This window comes from Nicotiana tabacum, chromosome 3, assembly GCF_000715075.1.
Source record: "Nicotiana tabacum cultivar K326 chromosome 3, ASM71507v2, whole genome shotgun sequence".
Classification (NCBI taxonomy): Eukaryota; Viridiplantae; Streptophyta; class Magnoliopsida; order Solanales; family Solanaceae; genus Nicotiana; species Nicotiana tabacum.
In genome coordinates, this window is record NC_134082.1 from 189,857,958 (window position 1) to 189,877,972 (window position 20,015).

General features: G+C 35.0%; 1 protein-coding gene across 1 annotated transcript; it reads right to left on the bottom strand.

The window, feature by feature from the left end:
• Positions 1-19,078: 19,078 nt before the first annotated feature.
• LOC142178473 (secreted RxLR effector protein 161-like) lies at positions 19,079-19,732 on the bottom strand. The gene has a single exon (XM_075248062.1). It carries the CDS (start codon positions 19,730-19,732, stop codon positions 19,079-19,081), a length of 654 nt encoding a protein of 217 aa, XP_075104163.1.
• Positions 19,733-20,015: the final 283 nt, after the last annotated feature.

A 20,015-nucleotide genomic window follows, 5' to 3' on the forward strand; every position in this document is an offset into this window, starting at 1 on the left:
CAAGTTCGGCAATCAAGAGAAGACTACAAGAGCAAGTCTTTAAGATCTAGATAAGATTTTGTAATTCATAGGCTATAGTTTAGTCTAGCTTCTTATTTTCATTTGTAGCAAGGTGTAATAAAGAGGTCAGTAAGCAGTAGTAGCAGCAGTAACAGCAAAATCACAATTCTATGGTAGTCCCAGTTACCAAAACATCCCGAACTATATTGACCTGATTTCCTTTTAGCCAAGGATATGTAGGAAACCTTTGAAGCATAGGTTCGGTCAAAACTTTCAAAAAAATGCTTCACACGGAGTATCGAAAATCGCTCGTATCCGCTCACTTTATCTTTGCACAAAAATTCTTCGTGTTTCCGGACAAATAGGGGCAGTTGTGAGCACGTGATTTTTGCCCTGTACGAATTACTCCCAAAGAATTCAAAATAAAATAATTTTTATTTTTGTATGCAATTTTGTGAATTTTCATGATATTTTATGTTATTGTTTGCATTTCTTTGTGCATGTTTATTTGTAAAATTAATGAAAAATACAAAAAAAAAATATTGTAGTTAATTTTAGGATTTACTTTGACATTTTGGAATTAATTAATAAATATATGAAAATTTTAAAAAATAGGTATTTTGCATTTTTAATGTTTAAGTTAAATTGTGTGATTTTCTTTTAATTCGATATTTAGGTATTTTGCATTGAACTCTTATAAGAACTTGAATTGAAACTGTGTTGATCAATTGTTTGGACTACACTTCCATTAAAAATGCTTGGGACACAATAATATTAGTTAATAAACACTAAGTTAGTGGGATTGTAAAAAAGGAAAGACAACTAGTAGTGAAGACAACACTTGCTGATTTTAAAGGTTAAAAATAATATAGTTAATTGTCCACTAAGGCTTAAAATTAGGAGAAAAGAGATTTGAAAGCTTATAAGACACAGAGATATAGATCCGCCGTTTTGCACAAAAAATATCTCACCCTCTACTGATTCCATGGCTTCTCTTTAACCAAACCAAGGACCCTTATCTTCAGCTTCACACAAACATAGCCATCTTTGACATCAAACACACCCCGGATCCAGCCCGAAAATACCCATAAACACCCACCACAAACAGCCTCAATTTCAGCCATTTAAACCACCTTGAAACCCAAAAAAAACAGCCCATAGAATGCACCCTTTTACCCCTGAAATTAAGCTAAAAAACGCAGCTGAAATGGCCCAAAACTCAGCTGAAATACTCATCAAACTTCAGCCATTAAAAACAGCTCCAAAAATACTCCAAAGAAGCAACTAAAAAATAGCTTCAAAATAGCAGCATATCCAGCTGCGAAATGGCTGGAAAATCAGTCCAAGAACACAGTTAAATCACCTCCAAAATGCTGCCAAAAAACCCAGCAGTTCATCTCCCAAAACAGCACTTTTTTGCACAAAAACCAGAGTGAAAAGCCCCCGAAATCAGTATGGAAATCAGCCCAAAATCAAGGTCCAAGCCCAGTAGATTCGAGTCCGTCCGGGGTTGCCGGTTCCGATTCGAGTCTCTAGTTCATAGCTTCGCTTGAGGACTACTATTTTGGAGTTTCCCTTTCACTGCCTCGTTGCATAATCCCGACAATAAACGAAGCGGAGTTTGAGCAAGGTCGCTTTGGTTTCGAGTTTTTGGGGTCGATTCGAGAGTCCGTCCGGGTTCGTGTTTGAGATTTCCGTCGATTTGAGTTCTGATTATAATTGTGCTCTGTTCTTGTCCGTGTAACTATTGAACGACTCCATCAAATTAAAAATTCCAATTTTCAGGTTCAATTTTTTCCCTCTTGCTTTATCTAATGGTGTTGATTTCTTGTTTTAGGATATTTAAATACTAGTAATGAATTTTGATGTTGGTAGGATAATTTTTGAATTTGTTGAAGTTTCTTTAGTTACTTTTAGTCATATTAATTTTAATCATGTTGAGTGGTTTTCTATGGAATTTTTAATGCTATAACTTGTTCATATGTTTTAGTCAAATTAGTAGATGTCATTATCTTGTTCTCACGAATTTCTTTTGTTAAAATCAAAAATAGTGATGGAAGTAGGATTCGATGTATCTTTTCAGATGAATTTCTCATTTCAATCCGTATTTGGACTTTCGTGACTCTTGACTTTGTCGAAAAGTAAGGGAAATGAAATTATTCTATTCCTTTTACAAGGTCTTATTATTTCTTCGGTAAGTCTGTTGCATTTGGGATGGACAGTAAGTAATTGCATTTTTGCATCGCCAATATTAATGACAAATGGAAGCATACCTCACGTTACCCGCGGTAGGTGCACGGTGACTTGAGAATGGCTTTAGAAAATAATTACAAATACGCGTAGCTTGCTTTTACCGCATAGCAAAACCATCATAACTACGGGTACGGTTCCCGTGGCGTGGTTGTGATACCTAATTAGCTTTAAATATGAATATCCGTAGTTCTTTTAATTGAATGCTTTCTTTTAAAATAAATTGAGGCGTGCCATGCCAAACAAAAATTTACAATCCATGGCTCTCAGATAATTAATTTTAACTCTTTAGAAATCGAGGTGCGCCATTAGTTGAATCTTCTATGGCCCTCGCAAAGCTGCAAATGCCAAATTGCTTTAGGCGCGTTAGTTTAATAATATTACTTTCCTAAATTCATATGCGCATTTATGTGACCCAAATCCAAATTACAATGATGTTAAAATATGTCAAAGACCACGGGTGCATTTATGTGACGTGGTTTGAGACATGTTTTAATGACGTTGTAATTTTCTCTAAAAAGGAATAAAAGCGATTAAAAAGTTAAAATTTGCATAGGTTCACAATTGTTTAAAATCAGATAATTAAGCCGAATATAATAGTTGAGCGGCCGTGCTAGAACCACGAAACTCGGGAGTGTCTAACACCTTCTCCCGGGTTAACAGAATCCCTTACCCGGATTTTTGGTTCGCGGACAGTAATACAAAGTCAATCTTTTCTTTGATTCGGGATTTAAACTGGTGACTTGTGACACCATAAATTATCCCAAGTGGTGACTCTGAATCTTTAATAAATAAATCTCGTTTCGATTGTCACTTTAAGTTGGAAAAAACTCTCTTATACCCTTTCGGGGTGTATAGGTAAAAAAGGAGGTGTGACAGTCTGACACCAGGTGTTCGGTTCTAATAAAGAAGTATTTCTGCCAAAATTTGCGGCTTACCCGATCGTCTATTCCGACCGCCAACCCCCTGGTCCCACGTTTCCGCAAGTGTATCATGGTGCCCCTATGAAAACTTGGGGAGAATAAGTGTAAAAGTTGATAAAGACCAACTTCACACCTCGCCAACTCTGCATACTTCGTCAACACTAGAAATTTTTTATATGTATACGGAGATAGCTGCGCCGGGCTGACCTCATAGAACCGATAGAATTCCTCTGCTAGCGGAAGAAGGGGAAGGGTGTGACCGATCACAAAGGGATATACGTAAAAGAACAATATCCCGGTCTGTGGACCTCTACGAAGTCCCTCCCAGCCGGAACCATCTCAACATGGGGAAGAATGTTGTACGTAGACCGGGGGCCATTTATGTGAGCTCGCTCAATCTCAGAGACCACAGGAACAGGAGAAGCGGCAGGTTCTTTATGAAAGTCATTCCGGGACATAGGTTTCTTGGGAGTATCTCTTCTACGGTAGGAGAACTGTCCCCTTCCTCAACCGCGATATCCTCGCCACCAGGAGGAGGTGACATGGATAACGGAGTGGCATTGGAAATTTCTTCGTGTGTTCAGAGCATTCTAGGCATCTTGATAATGGAAGGGATGTTGTGAAACGTGAAATGAGGAATGGTGGTTGAACGGAAAAGATGATTAGAAAAGAACACAAACTAACAGAAGAGATAACCAAATGAGGCAATGTATACACAAGAAAGGAAATGTCTAAAAGTTCTTGAAAAAACAAAACATTCACCTATTTATAGGGTTGGATGGCGTGAGAATCGAAGCGGAAGGCTGCTAATGGCGCTAAAGCCAAAGCGACAAGCAATTAGTCATTGTCTCGGGAAGGTGCGCGATGATGACGCGCATGAGAGTGACGTCACATCTCGACAAACTGCACCAACACGGGTTCCATGAAGCGTGCCGCTTTCTCGGCCTTGGCCAAACTGGCGTAATTTAATAGCCAAACTCTCTAACAGAAGTAGGCTTTGTCCGTTTATCAAGGACGTGCCGGGCCACGACCTCAACAAGTGGAGGGACTAACTGTATGGGTCAATTTCGCAACAGCCACAACTGTTAAACACGGCATGGAACGAGGTTACTATAACACGATGCCTGATGGTCATTATGGCAAAGGACGACGACCAAGAGCGGTCTGCCGAAACAAGACGTTAATAATAGTGTAAACTTAGAGGGAGACAGTAAGAATATACTTTTCGAATATTCTTTATGTTGTACTTTTTAGGGTTTTTTGGGAAAGTGTACCCTATAAATAGGAAGAGTTAGTAAAGAAGAGAGGATCCGAGAAAAAAGAAAAAAGAACACTTTATAAAAGATTTATCTGAAACAATATACGAAGGTGGCCTTATTCATTGATTGAAGAACAAAAAGCATATATTGTTGTTCTATACGGACAAGATCTCAAGAATCCTCGATCATCCGATACCTCTTCTCTTTCTACACCACTGTCAGGGGAAGAGACTCTCCCAAAAGATCAGAATAATTGGGTAGTAACTTCTCTTGATTACGTTAACCGCATTTATTCAGACCCATTACATATTAATGTCGCTGCATTTATGAGTATTTAATCAACTCAACATATTAACTATCGTCTTTTTACCTTATCTACTTCGGTTATTGTTTGGTCTAGATTTTATTATTCTTAACTAAAATTTACCCTTCTACTTATTATTAATTGGTTAGTCAAAAAGTTTAACACTTTTTGATCAAAACAGTAGGCCAAATTATATTTGAGGAGGTAACCAAGTCAAACCCTTCTTCTTATTATTAATTGGTTAGTCAAAAAGTTTAACACTTTTTGATCAAAACAGTAGGCCAAATTATATTTGAGGAGGTAACCAAGTCAAACCCTTCTAAGTTTGTTAAGTATGACAGAACGTGAGGAATATTCGAACTATCTTCTACTTCTTTTTTTTTTCCTTTTCTTCTTAAAACTTTGCCGTTCTTTTAATTTCATTGGTACCTCCGCTTCGCACTTCTGTTTTGGCCTTTTTATTCGTTTCCTTTTGTCAAGAAATTTCTAGCAAGTCTAAGAACTCCTTTACCTGACATTAACGTTATTTATCAAACTAGCTTTTGGGTACGTGCGTTACGCTTGTAACTATCTTAATGAGTACAAATTTTTTAATATCACATATATAATATATTGATAGTCACGTTTGAGTTATAAAATAGAGAGTATAGTTTATGGATTTATGGGAATCGAATAGTTTTTGCGCAAAATATGTATTTGTATTAAGAAATTTACTAAATTTTTATAAATATTTAATTGTGAATTCAGTTATTATTTTGTATTAACTTGTGATTGCATATAAACTCATAAACTTCAAATACTGAATCCGCCTTTCTTTTTAATATATGTCCTATGTTTGTTGTAGACTAATATATGCCCTATGTTTGTGACAAGAGGGGTTGCTTTGATGGTAAGCAACCTTCACTTTCGGAAACAGCCTCTCTATCCCAGGGTAGAGGTAAGGTCTGCGTATACATTATCCTCCCCAGACTCCACTAAGTGGGATTATACTATATTGTTGTTGTTATTGTTTGTTGTAGACTAAGACTCTTTAAGTTATAAAAGTATTTTTTTAGTTGTATGCACGTTAATATGGTTTGACTTATTGTGAAAAAGTAATCCAACAAAATAACGATTGATTGAATTATAGATACTTTATACAGTTTAAATAAGAGAACATTAATGCCTAAAATTTAGTTGACTTTGGAGTCCTAAATATTAGGAAAATAATTAAATAATTATTTTTAAATATGAGAGAAATAATTAAAATGATTATTTTGTCTAGTATAAAACAACACTATTTTGTCGATTTTTCGAGGATTCATCACTCAATCACTGCCCGCATAACGCTCATCAATTACTTTTTCCGATATTAAGAACTAAGGATATTATTCTTAATTAGAATTAACTTTTATTTATAAAAAAAATTAATTATTTGAACCGAAATTTATATTTTTTGTTGAACAGTTACCATTGTTGGTTCTTTTGGTGGAACTGATTTAAGTCGTCGGCGACATAATGCAAACGAGGCAAGTTGAAATACAGCTGTCAAGAATCTTGGCCACCAGCAAAAACATGCGTTTGCCAAGTCAATAATATGGTAAATTATTTGTTTGCACATATTAAAATACACTCTTAATATAAAATTTTACACAATTAGTACATATAAAGTAAGGAGTCCTTATCCTTATATATTATGCATATTCGCAAACTTATTTAGCTGGCAAGAGGATATTGTCTGACTTTTGCAATAGAAAATCGTTTGAATAAAAATAACAAGCCAGGATAATTCCACTAGTGAGATCTGGGAAAGGTAGTGTATACGCAGACTTTACCCCTACCATGGGTAGAGAGGCTGTTTCCAAATAGACCCTCGGCATCCTTCCCACCAAGAACTTCCCACCTTGCTCTTGGGGTAACTCAAACTCACAACCTCTTAGTTGGAAGTGGGGTTGCTAACCATCAGAACAACCCCTCTTGTCGTTTGAATATGGTAGCATAATTGGAGTATGTGTGAAGGTTAGGTAGTTTTCCCGTAGCAGAGTTTGTTATGAAGAGATGGGGACCTGGAATCGTGCATAAGATGTATAGTCCTTTGCCAAGTCAATTTTGTGCTAACCTTATTTGGAATCACAAGTTCTTACTTTTTCCGTTTAAATATAAAGTAGGGACAAGAGGAGCAAATAGAAAAGTCAATGCACTCTAAATATTGATTTGGATTTGTTTGTAGTGCAATCATGCAGTCTACAATATTTAATTTTGTTGTGCATTCCTATCGTTGTATTTTAAAGTTTACTTCATTTTTTGACCTTTTTGATTTACCTAAGAGATTAGACTGAATTTTCATGTGAGAATATGCGAGTTCTTTTTTTTGTTTTTTTTCTTTTAGATCTATTCGTGAGATTAGTTTGAATCTGTAATGAGAGTCACGAGATTATTTGTAGAAATTTTTACACCCTATAGAAAACCTTAGTACCCTATTTATTTTAAATAAATACCATTTTAAAATATTACATCCTATAAATACCTTTTATCCTTTATAGCAAAAAATCTAAATATAGTTACATCCTACAATTAAGGCACCATATATGCTAAATATTATTTTTCTCTCTCCCTTTTTGTATTTTCTCTCACATAATTACCCAAACCCCAATACAATCTCTCTCTATTTGCATACAACCAGACTATCTTCTCTCACAAACCCTAGTTTCTTAACTCTTCTTCCACCTCCTCCGTCCAAGTAAAGCCCCAGGCCCAATCTTAAATCCAAGGCAACGTTTTTGCTCTCCGGCACCGGCGGCCTACAAACTGATCTGAACCGGAGATAGCTTCGGAGCTTTCAAAGTTCCGTGCTCTCAATTGTTGTAAAAGTTCAGTTATGAATTAAGGTATTCGGTGGAAATGGAAAGAGTGTTCAGTAAGCTTCGGAATATGGACGCTTACCCTAAAATCAATGAGGATTTCTATGAATTTGCCTCATGGCTGACCAGCCGGAATTAATGGCTGGCCGCCGGCCGGCGAAGCCATAGGGTTGTTTCTCTCTCTAGATCGCTCAAATCGCCTATTTGTTTTCAGTTGTATTCGAACGTATTCTTCAGCTGTATTCACTTGTATTCAGGTTTAATCAGTTGTATTTAACTATTTTATTCAGCAGTAGTTAGTTGTATTCAAGTATTTTGTAGTTAGTTGTATTCAGTTGTAGTTAGTTATATTCAACTATTTTATTCAGCAGAAGTTAGTTGTATTTTGTTACATTCAAGAGTTTATTCAGCTATATTCAGTTGTATTTTTGTTGTATTCAAGTGTTTTATTTAGATGAATTAAGGTGTATTTTGTTGTATTCAACTGTATTTTTCATATGTATTTCTCTTTATTCAACTATAATCTTTATTATGTATATTTCAAATACAGATTAATGAGGGATCGTTTTAGTTCGTTGAGTTAATTTAGGAGAATATCATGTGATTTGATTTCCTTCCGTTTTTAGCGCAGATACGTTACTGTATTTAATGTTAATGTCGCTTGAATACAGCTAAATACATGTCAAACTTAGCTGGAATTCCAGTTTTTACGCCTATATTTTTGGTTGTATTAATGAATACAACAGCTTAAATACATGGAATACATTGTATAAAAACATAAAAGGTATCTATAACACGTAATATAGCAAATGGTATCTATAAATGGCTAATTAGACCAAAAAGATGGTGCTTTATGAAAAATTCCCAAAAATATTCTCTTACTGTTTATAGCTACGTACGCGATACAACGTTAATGACTTATTTTTTTGAAATGACATTTATTTACGTATGAAATATTGGATCCACCCATAATGTGCGTTAAGGCCCAATAGGGTTATTAGTTAACCATAATATTCATTATATAAGTATACTTAGTGTGTACATTAAAGATAGACTTAGACTCTGCAGTATTTTTCTACGCTCTCTCCTCTCAATTTCGATTAGGGTTTAGATTGTGGAATTGGGGGTTGCTCCAACACACCGTGACAACCACCGCCAACCAGTAATTTCAGCCACGGTTCATCCGTTTTTGCTTCCGCTTCACGAAGAACAAATAAGTTCTCGTTTTACGATTTACGCGCTAAATCCAATATGTTTAGATTAACGTATTCCTATATTGGTATCAGAGCCATAGGCTGATTTTTTGGTCCGTATATATATTGAATAATTCTAAATTTATATGTGAATCTTGAACTTCGTGTATATATATGATTTCAATTTGTATGTTTACGGTGCAATTGTGTGGTTAATATGTTTAACCCAAGCATAATTTTTTTCAGTTTGATCTTAAATCAGTTTTCAAATCTGATAAAAAAAAAATGAAAAACAAACTTCAGTTTCTTTGTGTGAATTGATCATGCTTCTGTTTGTTTTAATGCGGTGAGCATTTAAAAATAAAAGGATCAGTTCTTTTTTTAGTTTTACCCCAGATCTATCAAGGAGAATCAATTTCTCATGTAACAATACTATCACGAAGCCGCCTGAGTTTCACTGCCGCGATTGGTGGCTGCCTTTGTCCAGCCCGTTTTGTTTTTTTGTTTCAAAAAATAAAAAAACAATAGTTGAAGCTTGGTGCTTCAATGGAAACAATGGTTGAAGCTTGGTGCTTCAATGTAGAGTGGCAGCCGAAAAATTGGAGAAGAAGAGAAGTAAAGTTCTTTTCTTTCAACCTATAAAAAAAAAATGGAGTTTTGTATTACATGACTGCGACGGCTAAGAATAAAAGAAAATAAGAATTAAGATCTCAATTCCAAGTTTTGAAATTAAAAAAAAAAAAATAAGAAGAAGTTTTGGATCTCTTAATCTCCATGGCTGGTGGCGGCTGAAGTGTGAGGAAGAAGAAAGAGTAGAAACCATTAACTTCTCTCTTTAAAATGTTAGTCTTCTTAGTTTTGGGCTAAAGGCCCACTTATCTTTAATTAAAAAAAAAAAAAAAAAAAAAAAAAAAAAAAAAGGCTGCTTTTCTTATCTCAAATGGGCAGATTTAATAAAATTAGGCTTATGGCCCATTATACATTCAGATCCATTTTAGGCTCATAGCCAAAAATTAAAATAACTTGAGATTCTGTTATTTCTTTAAATAAATTTCAGATTTCGAAAATTAGTCGTATGGACTAATTTCCCAAATATAAATTTAGTATTTATATTTTTTACGAACTATAATAATTATATATTATCCCAATTGCTTGAAATGTTAATTAGTTTAACATTAATTTTTTTTGTTAATTTGTTTAACATGCTTGAAGTGTTAATTTGTTTAACAACATGCTTGAAATGTTAATTTATTTAACTTTAAATTTATTTGTTAATTTGTTTAACATGCTTGGAATGTTAATTTGTTTTAACATTGCTTTGGTTAATTCATTTAACACATGCTTTATGTTAATTTATTTAGCATGAAATCAATATTAATTAGTTTAATATTAACAATACTTGTTAATTTGTTAACATGTATGATGTGTTAATTAGTTTAACATTAAAGTAAATTTTATGTGAATTTGTATAGTATTAATGAATGTTAATTAGTTTGACATTAATTTTATTTGCATGCTAATATAAGTTATTTGTTAACTTATAATTTATGTGGAATTGTAAAATCATGATAGATAATTATGTTGTATTAAACATGATTAAGACACTTAGCTAGATAATTGAATAGGTTAATTTTCATCATATTTTAATTCTTGGACGATGATTGGGAACATAGTGAACTTTCGACTCCATAATTAATATATGTGTTTATTAACTTAATCAACTGATGCTTAGTGTCATAATATATATGTATGTAGGACATCGTACCTTGCATTATATTTTTTACATGATCCTCATTTTATTTTTTATTTTGTTAAATAATGACTACTGCTTCGAATTTTTTTTTGTTGAGCTCAACAAAGGGTTGAAACTCAATGGTGACAATTATGAAACCTGGAGCTTGAAAGTCCAATATGTGCTATAGGAGAAAGAGGCTCTGGAGGCCATCAACAATGTCATGAATGAGCCCAAGGAAGGCAACACTGCTCAGCATAGGCGTCAGCGTGAAGCCTACGACAGTTGGAAGAAAAAGAACTTCATTGCTCGCATTACATTATTGAGCACCTTAGATGATGACATTCTGAGGGAGTTTAAGGATCACCAAAGAGCTATGGATCTTTGGAATGCTTTGAGGAAAATGTTTGGTACCTGTTCCACTACAAGGCTGAGATCCTTAAAAGATCAAATTTGACTCATATAAGAAATGCCCAGAACATTCAATAAAAACACATCTGAGGCAAATGACAAATATGATTGGGGAGTTGAAAAATGTTGGTCATGTGTTGACTGATGAACAACAAATCCAAGCTGTAATACGCTCTTTACCTAGTTTTTGGGATCATATAAAAATGCATTTGACTCATAATGAGCGAATCATAACTCTGGAAAATGTCCAGAGACACCTTGAGTTAGAGGAGGAACGACTTGAGGCTGCAAAGCCAATAGCTGAGTTGCACATGGCAACAACCTCCAAAACCAAGAGTGATTCAAAGAAAAGAAACTGGGGAAAGAAGAGAGGGCCACCTCAAATTCAGCCTGCTAAAAGAGGAAAGACTAAAAAAGGCAAGAATAGACGTCCCAAACCTGTGAAAGTTACTAAAGTGAAATGCTATAATTGTGACAAGAAGGGTTACTATACTAGAGATTGCTCCTAGCCTCCTAGAAAGGTATTTCACAATGCTCGAATTAGTGAACTTTGTATTTCTAGTTCTGTTTTTCTAACTAAATCTAATCCTTTGTGGATTGTAGACTCAGGAGCAACGGACCACATAGCCCGGGAACGCAGTGCCTTTGTTGAATTTCGGCGAGTTCCACGTGGAGCAAAGTGTATATATGTAGGCAACAACAATAAAGTTGCTGTTGAAGGGATCAGTACATGCAAGTTAGTCTTGCGTGGTGGTCGAGACCTAATACTATACGATGTTCTCTTTGCACCAACAATTCGCCGGAATGTTATTTCAGTTTCAGTTTTGCTTAAGTTAGGATTTGACTTGTTTAGTCATGGCAATTCTGCCAAGTTGACTTTTAGTTCAACTTTATTTGGTTTTGGTCATGTGACCGGAGGTTTAATTATTATAGATTTGGATTATGATTCATTTAATAATAATGCTAGTTTTTCTATGTTTGTTTCTTCACATAAATATGATAGTGATGTAAACATATGTCATGCTAGACTTGGTCATATTGGCCAACAAAGAATGCAAAGATTAGCAAAACAAGATTTGCTTTCCAGCATTGAACATGTTGAATTGTCCACTTGTGAAAATTGTCTAGCTGGAAAATCTGCAAGAGAACCTTTTGGTCAGGCGACTAGAGCCGAATATCCTTTGCAATTAGTCCATTCGGACATCTGTGGGCCTATGAATGTTAGGGCTACACATGGATCAAGTTATTTCATCACATTTATTGATGACTTTACCCGTTTCAGTTATGTCTATTTGAGTTCCCACAAATCAGAAGCAATAAGTTATTTCAAAAGCTATATGAGCTTAGTGGAAAATCAATTAGACAAGAAGATAAAAGATCTTCGAACTGATCGTGGTCGTGAATATTTATCAACTCAGTTTAATAATTTATGTGATGAAAAGGGAATAATTCATTAGTTGACTATCCCAAATACTCCACAACAAAATGGTGTTGCAGAGTTCCTAGAAATGGTTAGGTCAATGATGGCACAAGCTAACCTCCCAATTAGTTACTGGGGTGATGCGTTGCTTACTGCTATCTTTGTACTTAACCGAGTGCCTACAAAATCAGTTACTACCACTCAATATGAGTTACGGACTGGAAGACAACCCGACCTAAGTGTATTAAGACCTTGGGGTTGTGCTGCCTATACACATGATTCCTCTCACAAATATGGCAAATTGGGCCCGAGGGGAAAAAAGTATCTTTATAAGATACTCTGAAACCTCAAAGGGTTATGTGTTTATAGGTCGGCAAGACAATGAGAGTGTAACTGAGTTTGAATCACGAGATATTTCATTCTTAGAGGATGATTTCCCTAAGAAGGGAGAGGTAGGTCAAGACCTAACCCTATTTGAGATAATGGATCAAGAAGTACAAGGATCACTTAATTCGAGTAGGAGAATTTTAGCAGATGATGAATTAGTTTCTCATCAAAAACCTCCTTCATCATCAGATGTGAATGAGAGTAATCCTTCTACTTTTAGTGGAAGTGACCAAATGGATCTTGTTCCAAGTGGGAGCGAGATGGTCACGGATCTTGTTCCAAGTGGGAGCAGGATGAATGATCTTGATCCGAGTGGGAGCAACATTGATCCAAATGGGAACAATGATGAATCACAAGTAAGACGTGGTTCTCGTAAAAAGATTCCCCACCGACGGTTTGATGTTGAAGGCGGAGAACTATTTATGATGCTCATACAAGAAGAAAACGAGCCTAAAATGTAAAAGAGGATCTCTCATGCCCTTCTAAGGATAAATGGACAAAAGCAATGGAAGATGAATTGGAGTCTATGAGAGTCAATAAAGTTTGGGAACTAGTTGACCTCCCTGAAGGACGCAAATCAATTGGGAGCAAATGGATTCTCAAAATTAAGCTTAAGGCTGATGGAACAGTTGAGAGATATAAGGTCCGACTGGTGGCGAAAGGGTATACACAACAGAAAGGAATAGACTACGAAGAGACTTTTTCGCCTGCTGTAAGCAATGGAAGATGAATTGGAGTCTATGAGAGTCAACAAAGTTTGGGAACTAGTTGACCTCCCTGAAGGATGCAAAGCAATTGGGAGCAAATAAGTTCTCAAAATTAAGCTCAAGGCTGATGGCACAGTGGAGAGATATAAGGCTCGACTGGTGGCGAAAGGGTATACACAACAGAAAGGAATAGACTACGAAAATACTTTCTCACCTGCTGTACGATTTACCTCGGTTCACCTGGTTCTAGCTATTGCTGCAAGCCTGGATCTTGAATTACATCAGATGGATGTAAAGACTATCTTTCTCAATGGAGAACTAGATGGAGAAATATATATGGAATAACCTGAGTGTTTCATTAAAAAGGGCCACGAACAAAAGGTTTGTAAACTTTTGAAGTCTATTCATGGCCTCAAACAATCTTCAAGGTAGTTGGATATACGCTTTCAAAATGTTCTTGTATCCAATGGTTTTACCATGATGGATGAAGACCATTGCGTTTATACCAAGAGATCAAGAAACAAGCTTGTGATTTTAACATTGTATGTAGATGACATACTTATAGCTGGAAATGATAAGGAGTTTATAACCGAGATAAAGTCATGGTTATCATCCCAATTTGAGATAAAGATATGGGTGAAGCTACATATATTCTTGGAGTTAAGATTTCAAGAGATCGTCCAAAGAAACTCTTGTATCTCTCACAAGAGAATTACATTTGAAAAGTTCTTGAACAATTTAATATGCAAAATAGTAGCCCAGTTGAAACTCCTATCAGTAAAGGCCATACATTGAAAAATCAGATGTGTCCTAAGACTTCTGAAGAGACAGAAAGAGTGAGCCGAGTTCCTTATAGGAGCGCAGTTGGAAGTCTAATGTATGTTATGGTTTGCACTAGACCTGATATCTGTCAAGCAGTTGGCTTGGTAAGTAGATATCAGACCGACACAGGTTTAGCACATTGGCAAGCAGTAAAGAGGATCATGAGATATCTATGATGGAAGTCGAATACGTGGCTCTCGCATCAGCAGCACAAGAAGCTGTTTGGTTGAAAAAGTTCTTGGAGCACTTGCTGGATATTGCTGAAAATACTGAACTAGTATTAGTCTACTGTAACAGTGAGGCTGCAATATTCTCCACCAAGGACCCAAAGTTTCATTGTAAAACCAAACATATAGATATCAAGTATAACTATGCGAGAGACATGTTTAGATGCACGGTAGTAAATGTGAAGTATATGTCTACAAAAGATATGTTAGCAGATCCATTGACCAAGCCTTTGTCTAGAGATACATTTGTGAGACACACTAGGTCTCAAGGCTTGCGTAGACTCTGAGATACTTTATTTTGTTATTTATTTTCCCGTATTCTCAAACTAATGTTCTTTGATTATCAATAAAGTTGATTTACATACATACATATTTTTATTGTTGAATGTTATGTACATTCTTTGTTCATTTTTTATAAGTATATCGAGTAGATATGAGGTTGGCCTTCTCACACAGGAAACCGACTCCTTATCTTAGTGATATGAGGAGATGAGACATGATTTTAAGTAAAATTATCATAAGGATAATTTGAGAGCTATTCGCTTAAAATCAAAATGTCGCTTAAACAATGACATAAGGTCATTAGGGTGAAAAACGTTCACCTAGTCTACTTTGTGAACCAGATGCGAGTTAAAAATGCTACAGTAGATCAAAGAACTCAAATTTAGATACTTATGGTGTCTAAATATCATCTGTACAGTATTTTTATAAGATAAAGACATACGCTCCTTGGAAAAAGGGAGAAAATGATGTAGCACATGTTTCATACCATGTGTGCTAATGTCGACCAATTGGGTTAACATAAGTCAATTCTCAACTTATTGTTATGTAAGACCCATAGCGTTCATGATAGCTCAAGATTTGTACCCTTAGAGACTTTGATCAGATACTTGAGACTTAGTGTGATGTTAGCTATCTTAGTGTGTTTCTAAAAGACCATGAACACAGATTCGATCTAGCGGAGCATAACTAGAAAAGCAGTCATACTAATGTTAAGGGAATCGTGAGAAGAGGAAGATCATTGATGGAATCTTATTTATTTGTATTCACTGGTGCACCAATTATGACTTATGAGTTATGATTGTGAATACAAGAAATAATGATATATGAGATTTTGAGACTATATCAAATGTGATTTATATGATCCAGGGTACTGCATACATTATGATCTACTTGCAGGTTTGCACTCGACGAGAGGCTATATACTCCTAACAAATATATAGCACTTAGCTCTCACAGTATGTTGGTCGCACGGTCTACTTCCCTATATGAATGATTGAGGAGATGAGAATATGTTTCTCAGATTAGATGAGCACTCCCATTATGTGTGAGTGGGAGATGTAGGAAATATTGGGTCCATCCATAAGGGGTGCTCTAAGGCCCAATAGGGTTATTAGTTAACCCTAATATTCCCTATATAAGTATACTTAGCGTGTATATTAAAGATAGACTCTGTAGTATTTTTCTACGCTCTTCTCTCTCAATTTCGATTAGGGTTTAGACTGTGAAATTGGGGGTTGCTCCAACACACCGTGACAACCATAGCCGACCAGTAATTCCAGCCACGGTTCATCCATTTTTGCTTCCGCTTCATGAAGAACAAGTAAGTTCTCGTTTTACGATTTACGCGCTAAGTCTAATATGTTTAGATTAACGTGTTCCTTCAATTTACATATAAGTTACATGAGAAGTTGTAAGAGTAGTTAAAATGATAATTCATTTGAATTATAGGTAGAACTAGTAAATTTGTCCATGCTTCGCACAGTTTAAAACATATCAATTCCTTGGAAAGTAGTCTTTATAAATTTACTCAGCCATAAAATTTTTAAGTATTTGAAAAAAGAAACACTAATAAAAAAAATTCAATCACCACTTATCTAAATAATCTTGAAAACGATGAGACACAAACTCCTAAGTTACTTCTTGAGTTTCTTTATGTTAGTAATTGTTGTTTTCATTAATCACCAAGTGAACAAATACAAAACATAGCAAGTTTACAGCTACCTAATCTCCAGGTTAACTCCAAATTCAATCCTCATTACAAAATCTACTAAGCTCTTGAATTATGCAAAAAAGAAGAGCTAATCAAATTAGAAATAAAGCTTCTGCAGTAGCCATTTCAGATCACCCACATACCTAGATTTGCATAATTCCTTGCTGCATTTCAAATATTCTATAGTTTCTTTCTCTCCACAACTCATGAATGAATTTGCAAAGGTCAATTTGTTTAGTCATGCTATATTTGTCTCCCTCCTTAACATGTATGACCCAGTAGAGGTATTGTTTCTATGTAGTAGTAACACCTAGTTGTATCTGCATCCAATTCAGTAGCATGACCCACAAGTCCTTAGCAAATGTATATTATCCAAAAAGATGATCTCTTGATTCAATTGCAGCTTGACAGAACACACAAGTAGGATTCACATTAAGATCCTGAAGCCTATCAACAGTCAACAATCTTCCAAGACATTGTAAACACATTGTGAAAATGGCTTTAGGTGTAGCAATATTTTTGAAATATTAGACATCTCCAATTAACCTTCGGATAATCAGGACGTAATTGCAAATAAACCTGTTTAAACTAGTTTTGAGTTATTGCCTTCAATTTTATTGGTATCTTCCTCACTTCTGAATGGGATAGGTAGCAAGAATGAGAGATTGATCCCACTATTTCACACACTGAAGAGAAATTCAAACACAAAGGTTAAAATAGTTAAATAATATACCCAAAAGATAGCTCTAGATTATTATAATACCAAAGAAGAGGAATCAATACATGCTTGAATTTTTCACATGATGTTTAAAAAATGAATAAAGTTGAACACAATTCTCACAAACATGAAAAAGGGACGATAAAGGCATATAACTGTATACTCTTCAACTGCGATTCTAAGAATATCATTATGAAAATTCATGTAAATTTTCAAACGCCATATGCTAGTTTATAAAATTCAAACTTGTATTAGGAATTCTTTCTCTATCGATTCTCATGCTTTCAATATCGACTCTTTGACATAAATTTAAGTGTGAAAATACCTTAAATATAACAAATAACAAAGATAAATGCACTGACTAAAGCTTAGAAAAAAGGTTCCACTTAAACTTGATCTTTGATACAACTGCACTTTGAATGAAGTTTCCTTCATATTACTTAAAAAGGGTGCAAAAAGTAATGAAACAATTTTCAATCCTCGAGCAACAACCATACTTATTGTTAGACCATGCGCAGCGGAAGCAAGCAAACAAACCAAACATCAAATACATGTAAACTAGACAATGTAATAATAACGAGATTATAAACACTAACCTCTTGAAGTAGTTGCACAAACCTTTCAAGCAGCAAGAATCTAGGGCTGCAGTCTTCTGTTATTTGCCTAGTAAAACCTTGGACGATTTTGCTATTGGGTGGGCAAAACAATACAACCGAAAAGTAAGTTATTAGGTGAAACTAGTCTTCCTTTAATAGACCCGAAATTAAGCCATAATAGGGGCTCAAAAACGTGTAGGATTCTGCAAGTAGAATCCTACGCTAACTCAAAAAGATAACTTTTCTCCCAAACTACTTTTTACCCAAGTCTGTCCTAGGTTTTACTAGGTATAGCAAGGACCACAGAAATATAAGAGGCTACTAATTATAGTATTAATTCGAAATTAGCACCAATTAATTCTTACTATAATTAATTGCAATTTATTCCACTAAAAAACTGCAATTGAACTCTTCAATATGAATTTCGAAAATTCATTAACACTTATTTTAATTCCCCATGTTAAGATTTCAAATACCAGTTAATTAAATTAAATCACTGAAAATTTAATTCAATTAACTAATTAAATCCTTTATACTGCTTAAACTATTTCGTGTGACGGATACAAAATTCACCGGTCGGATTTTCACATGAAAACTTATAAGCTTACATAAAGGGGTATCATCAAACCCAAAACCGAGTCATGGATTCTATCAACTAATTATTATTCACAAATGTTATTCGTTATTGTCCAATCTATTAGGCATATACTAACTCTAAATAGAGTCGTACCTTTTGATAAATCAAAACAATAAATAAATTACATTGATAGTAATAATTATATCAAGATTAGGAGTATAAGCTCATTTAATGAATTAGAGAAAATATTTTATATATTCAGTACAAAAACATCTTTTCTCTACTTGGTCGTTCAATATACACTGAGTATACTAGCACAAGAAGTTGGAGTAAAACTACTCCCATAATCAAGATAAATTATACGATAATCTTGTGCTACAATCATCAAGATATTTTGTCCAACAATATCTTTGATTGTGAATATAGTTTATTAATTATGAGAACCAATAATTTAATTTCCTGTGCATGAGCTAAGACTCCATACACTAAATTGTCTACTACATAGCTAAAAGGACACACATGTAACAAATGATCTATTTAAAATAGTACTTTATTGAATTGAATAAATTAAATAAACAATTGTTCCATATAGAATAAAATATAATACTATGTCTAAACCGCATGGTTAATAGTATATCCCAACAATCTCCCACTTAGACTCATAACCATGCGTCTACTACTCTAACACCCATTCCTTCTACATGCTTGTCAAAAATCTTCTATGTCAAGCTCTTTGTAAACGGGTCTGCCAAATTGTCCTCTGACGCAATCTTCAACACTCTTGCATCACCTCTCTGAGTTATGTCCCGAATTAAGTGATATTTACGCTTAATATGCTTACTCCTTTCATGGCTTCTTGGTTCTTTCGAGATTGCAACTGCACCACTATTGTCACAATAAAGTACAATTGGTGCTTGAACTGAAGGAACCACATTAAGCTCTTTCAGAAAGTTCCTGAGCCAAATAGCCTCTTTAGCTGCCTCAGATGCAGCCACATATTCGGCTTCCATGGTGGAATCAGCAACACATGATTGCTTGATGCTCCTCCAACTTATGGATCCATCTCCTAAGGTAAAAACATATCCTGAGGTAGATTTTCTAGAGTCTCTATCTGACTGGAAATCTGAATCAGTATAGCCAATGGGTGCGAAATCACCTGAGTGATGCACTAATATATAATCCCTAGTCCTCTTCAAGTACTTGATTATATACTTAATAACAGTCCAGTGTTCTCGACCAGGGTTATACTGAAATCTACTAACCATGCCAACAACAAAGCAGATGTTAGGTCTAATACATAGCATAACAAACATAAGACTCCCTACAGCAGAAGCATAAGGGATCGCCTTCATCTTTTCTATCTCATCAGTCATTTTTGGGGACTGATCTTTTGATAGAGAGATTCCATGTCTAAAGGGGAGAAACCCTTTCTTGGAATCTTGCATGCTAAACCTGGTGAGAATAGTATCAATATAAAGTGTTTAGGACAAGCCTAATATCCTTTGGTTGCAATCTTGCATAATCTTGATCCCAAGGATATGTGCTGCCTGTCCCAAGTCTTTCATATTGAAACATGAGGACAACCATTCCTTTACTGAATTCAACATGCTCACATTATTTCCTATGAGCAAAAAATCATCTACGTACAAAACCAAA

Excerpts from the sequence above, each read along its gene's own strand:
- LOC142178473 (XM_075248062.1), bottom strand. The coding sequence starts at position 19,732 with ATGACTGATGAGATAGAAAAGATGAAGGCGATCCCTTATGCTTCTGCT.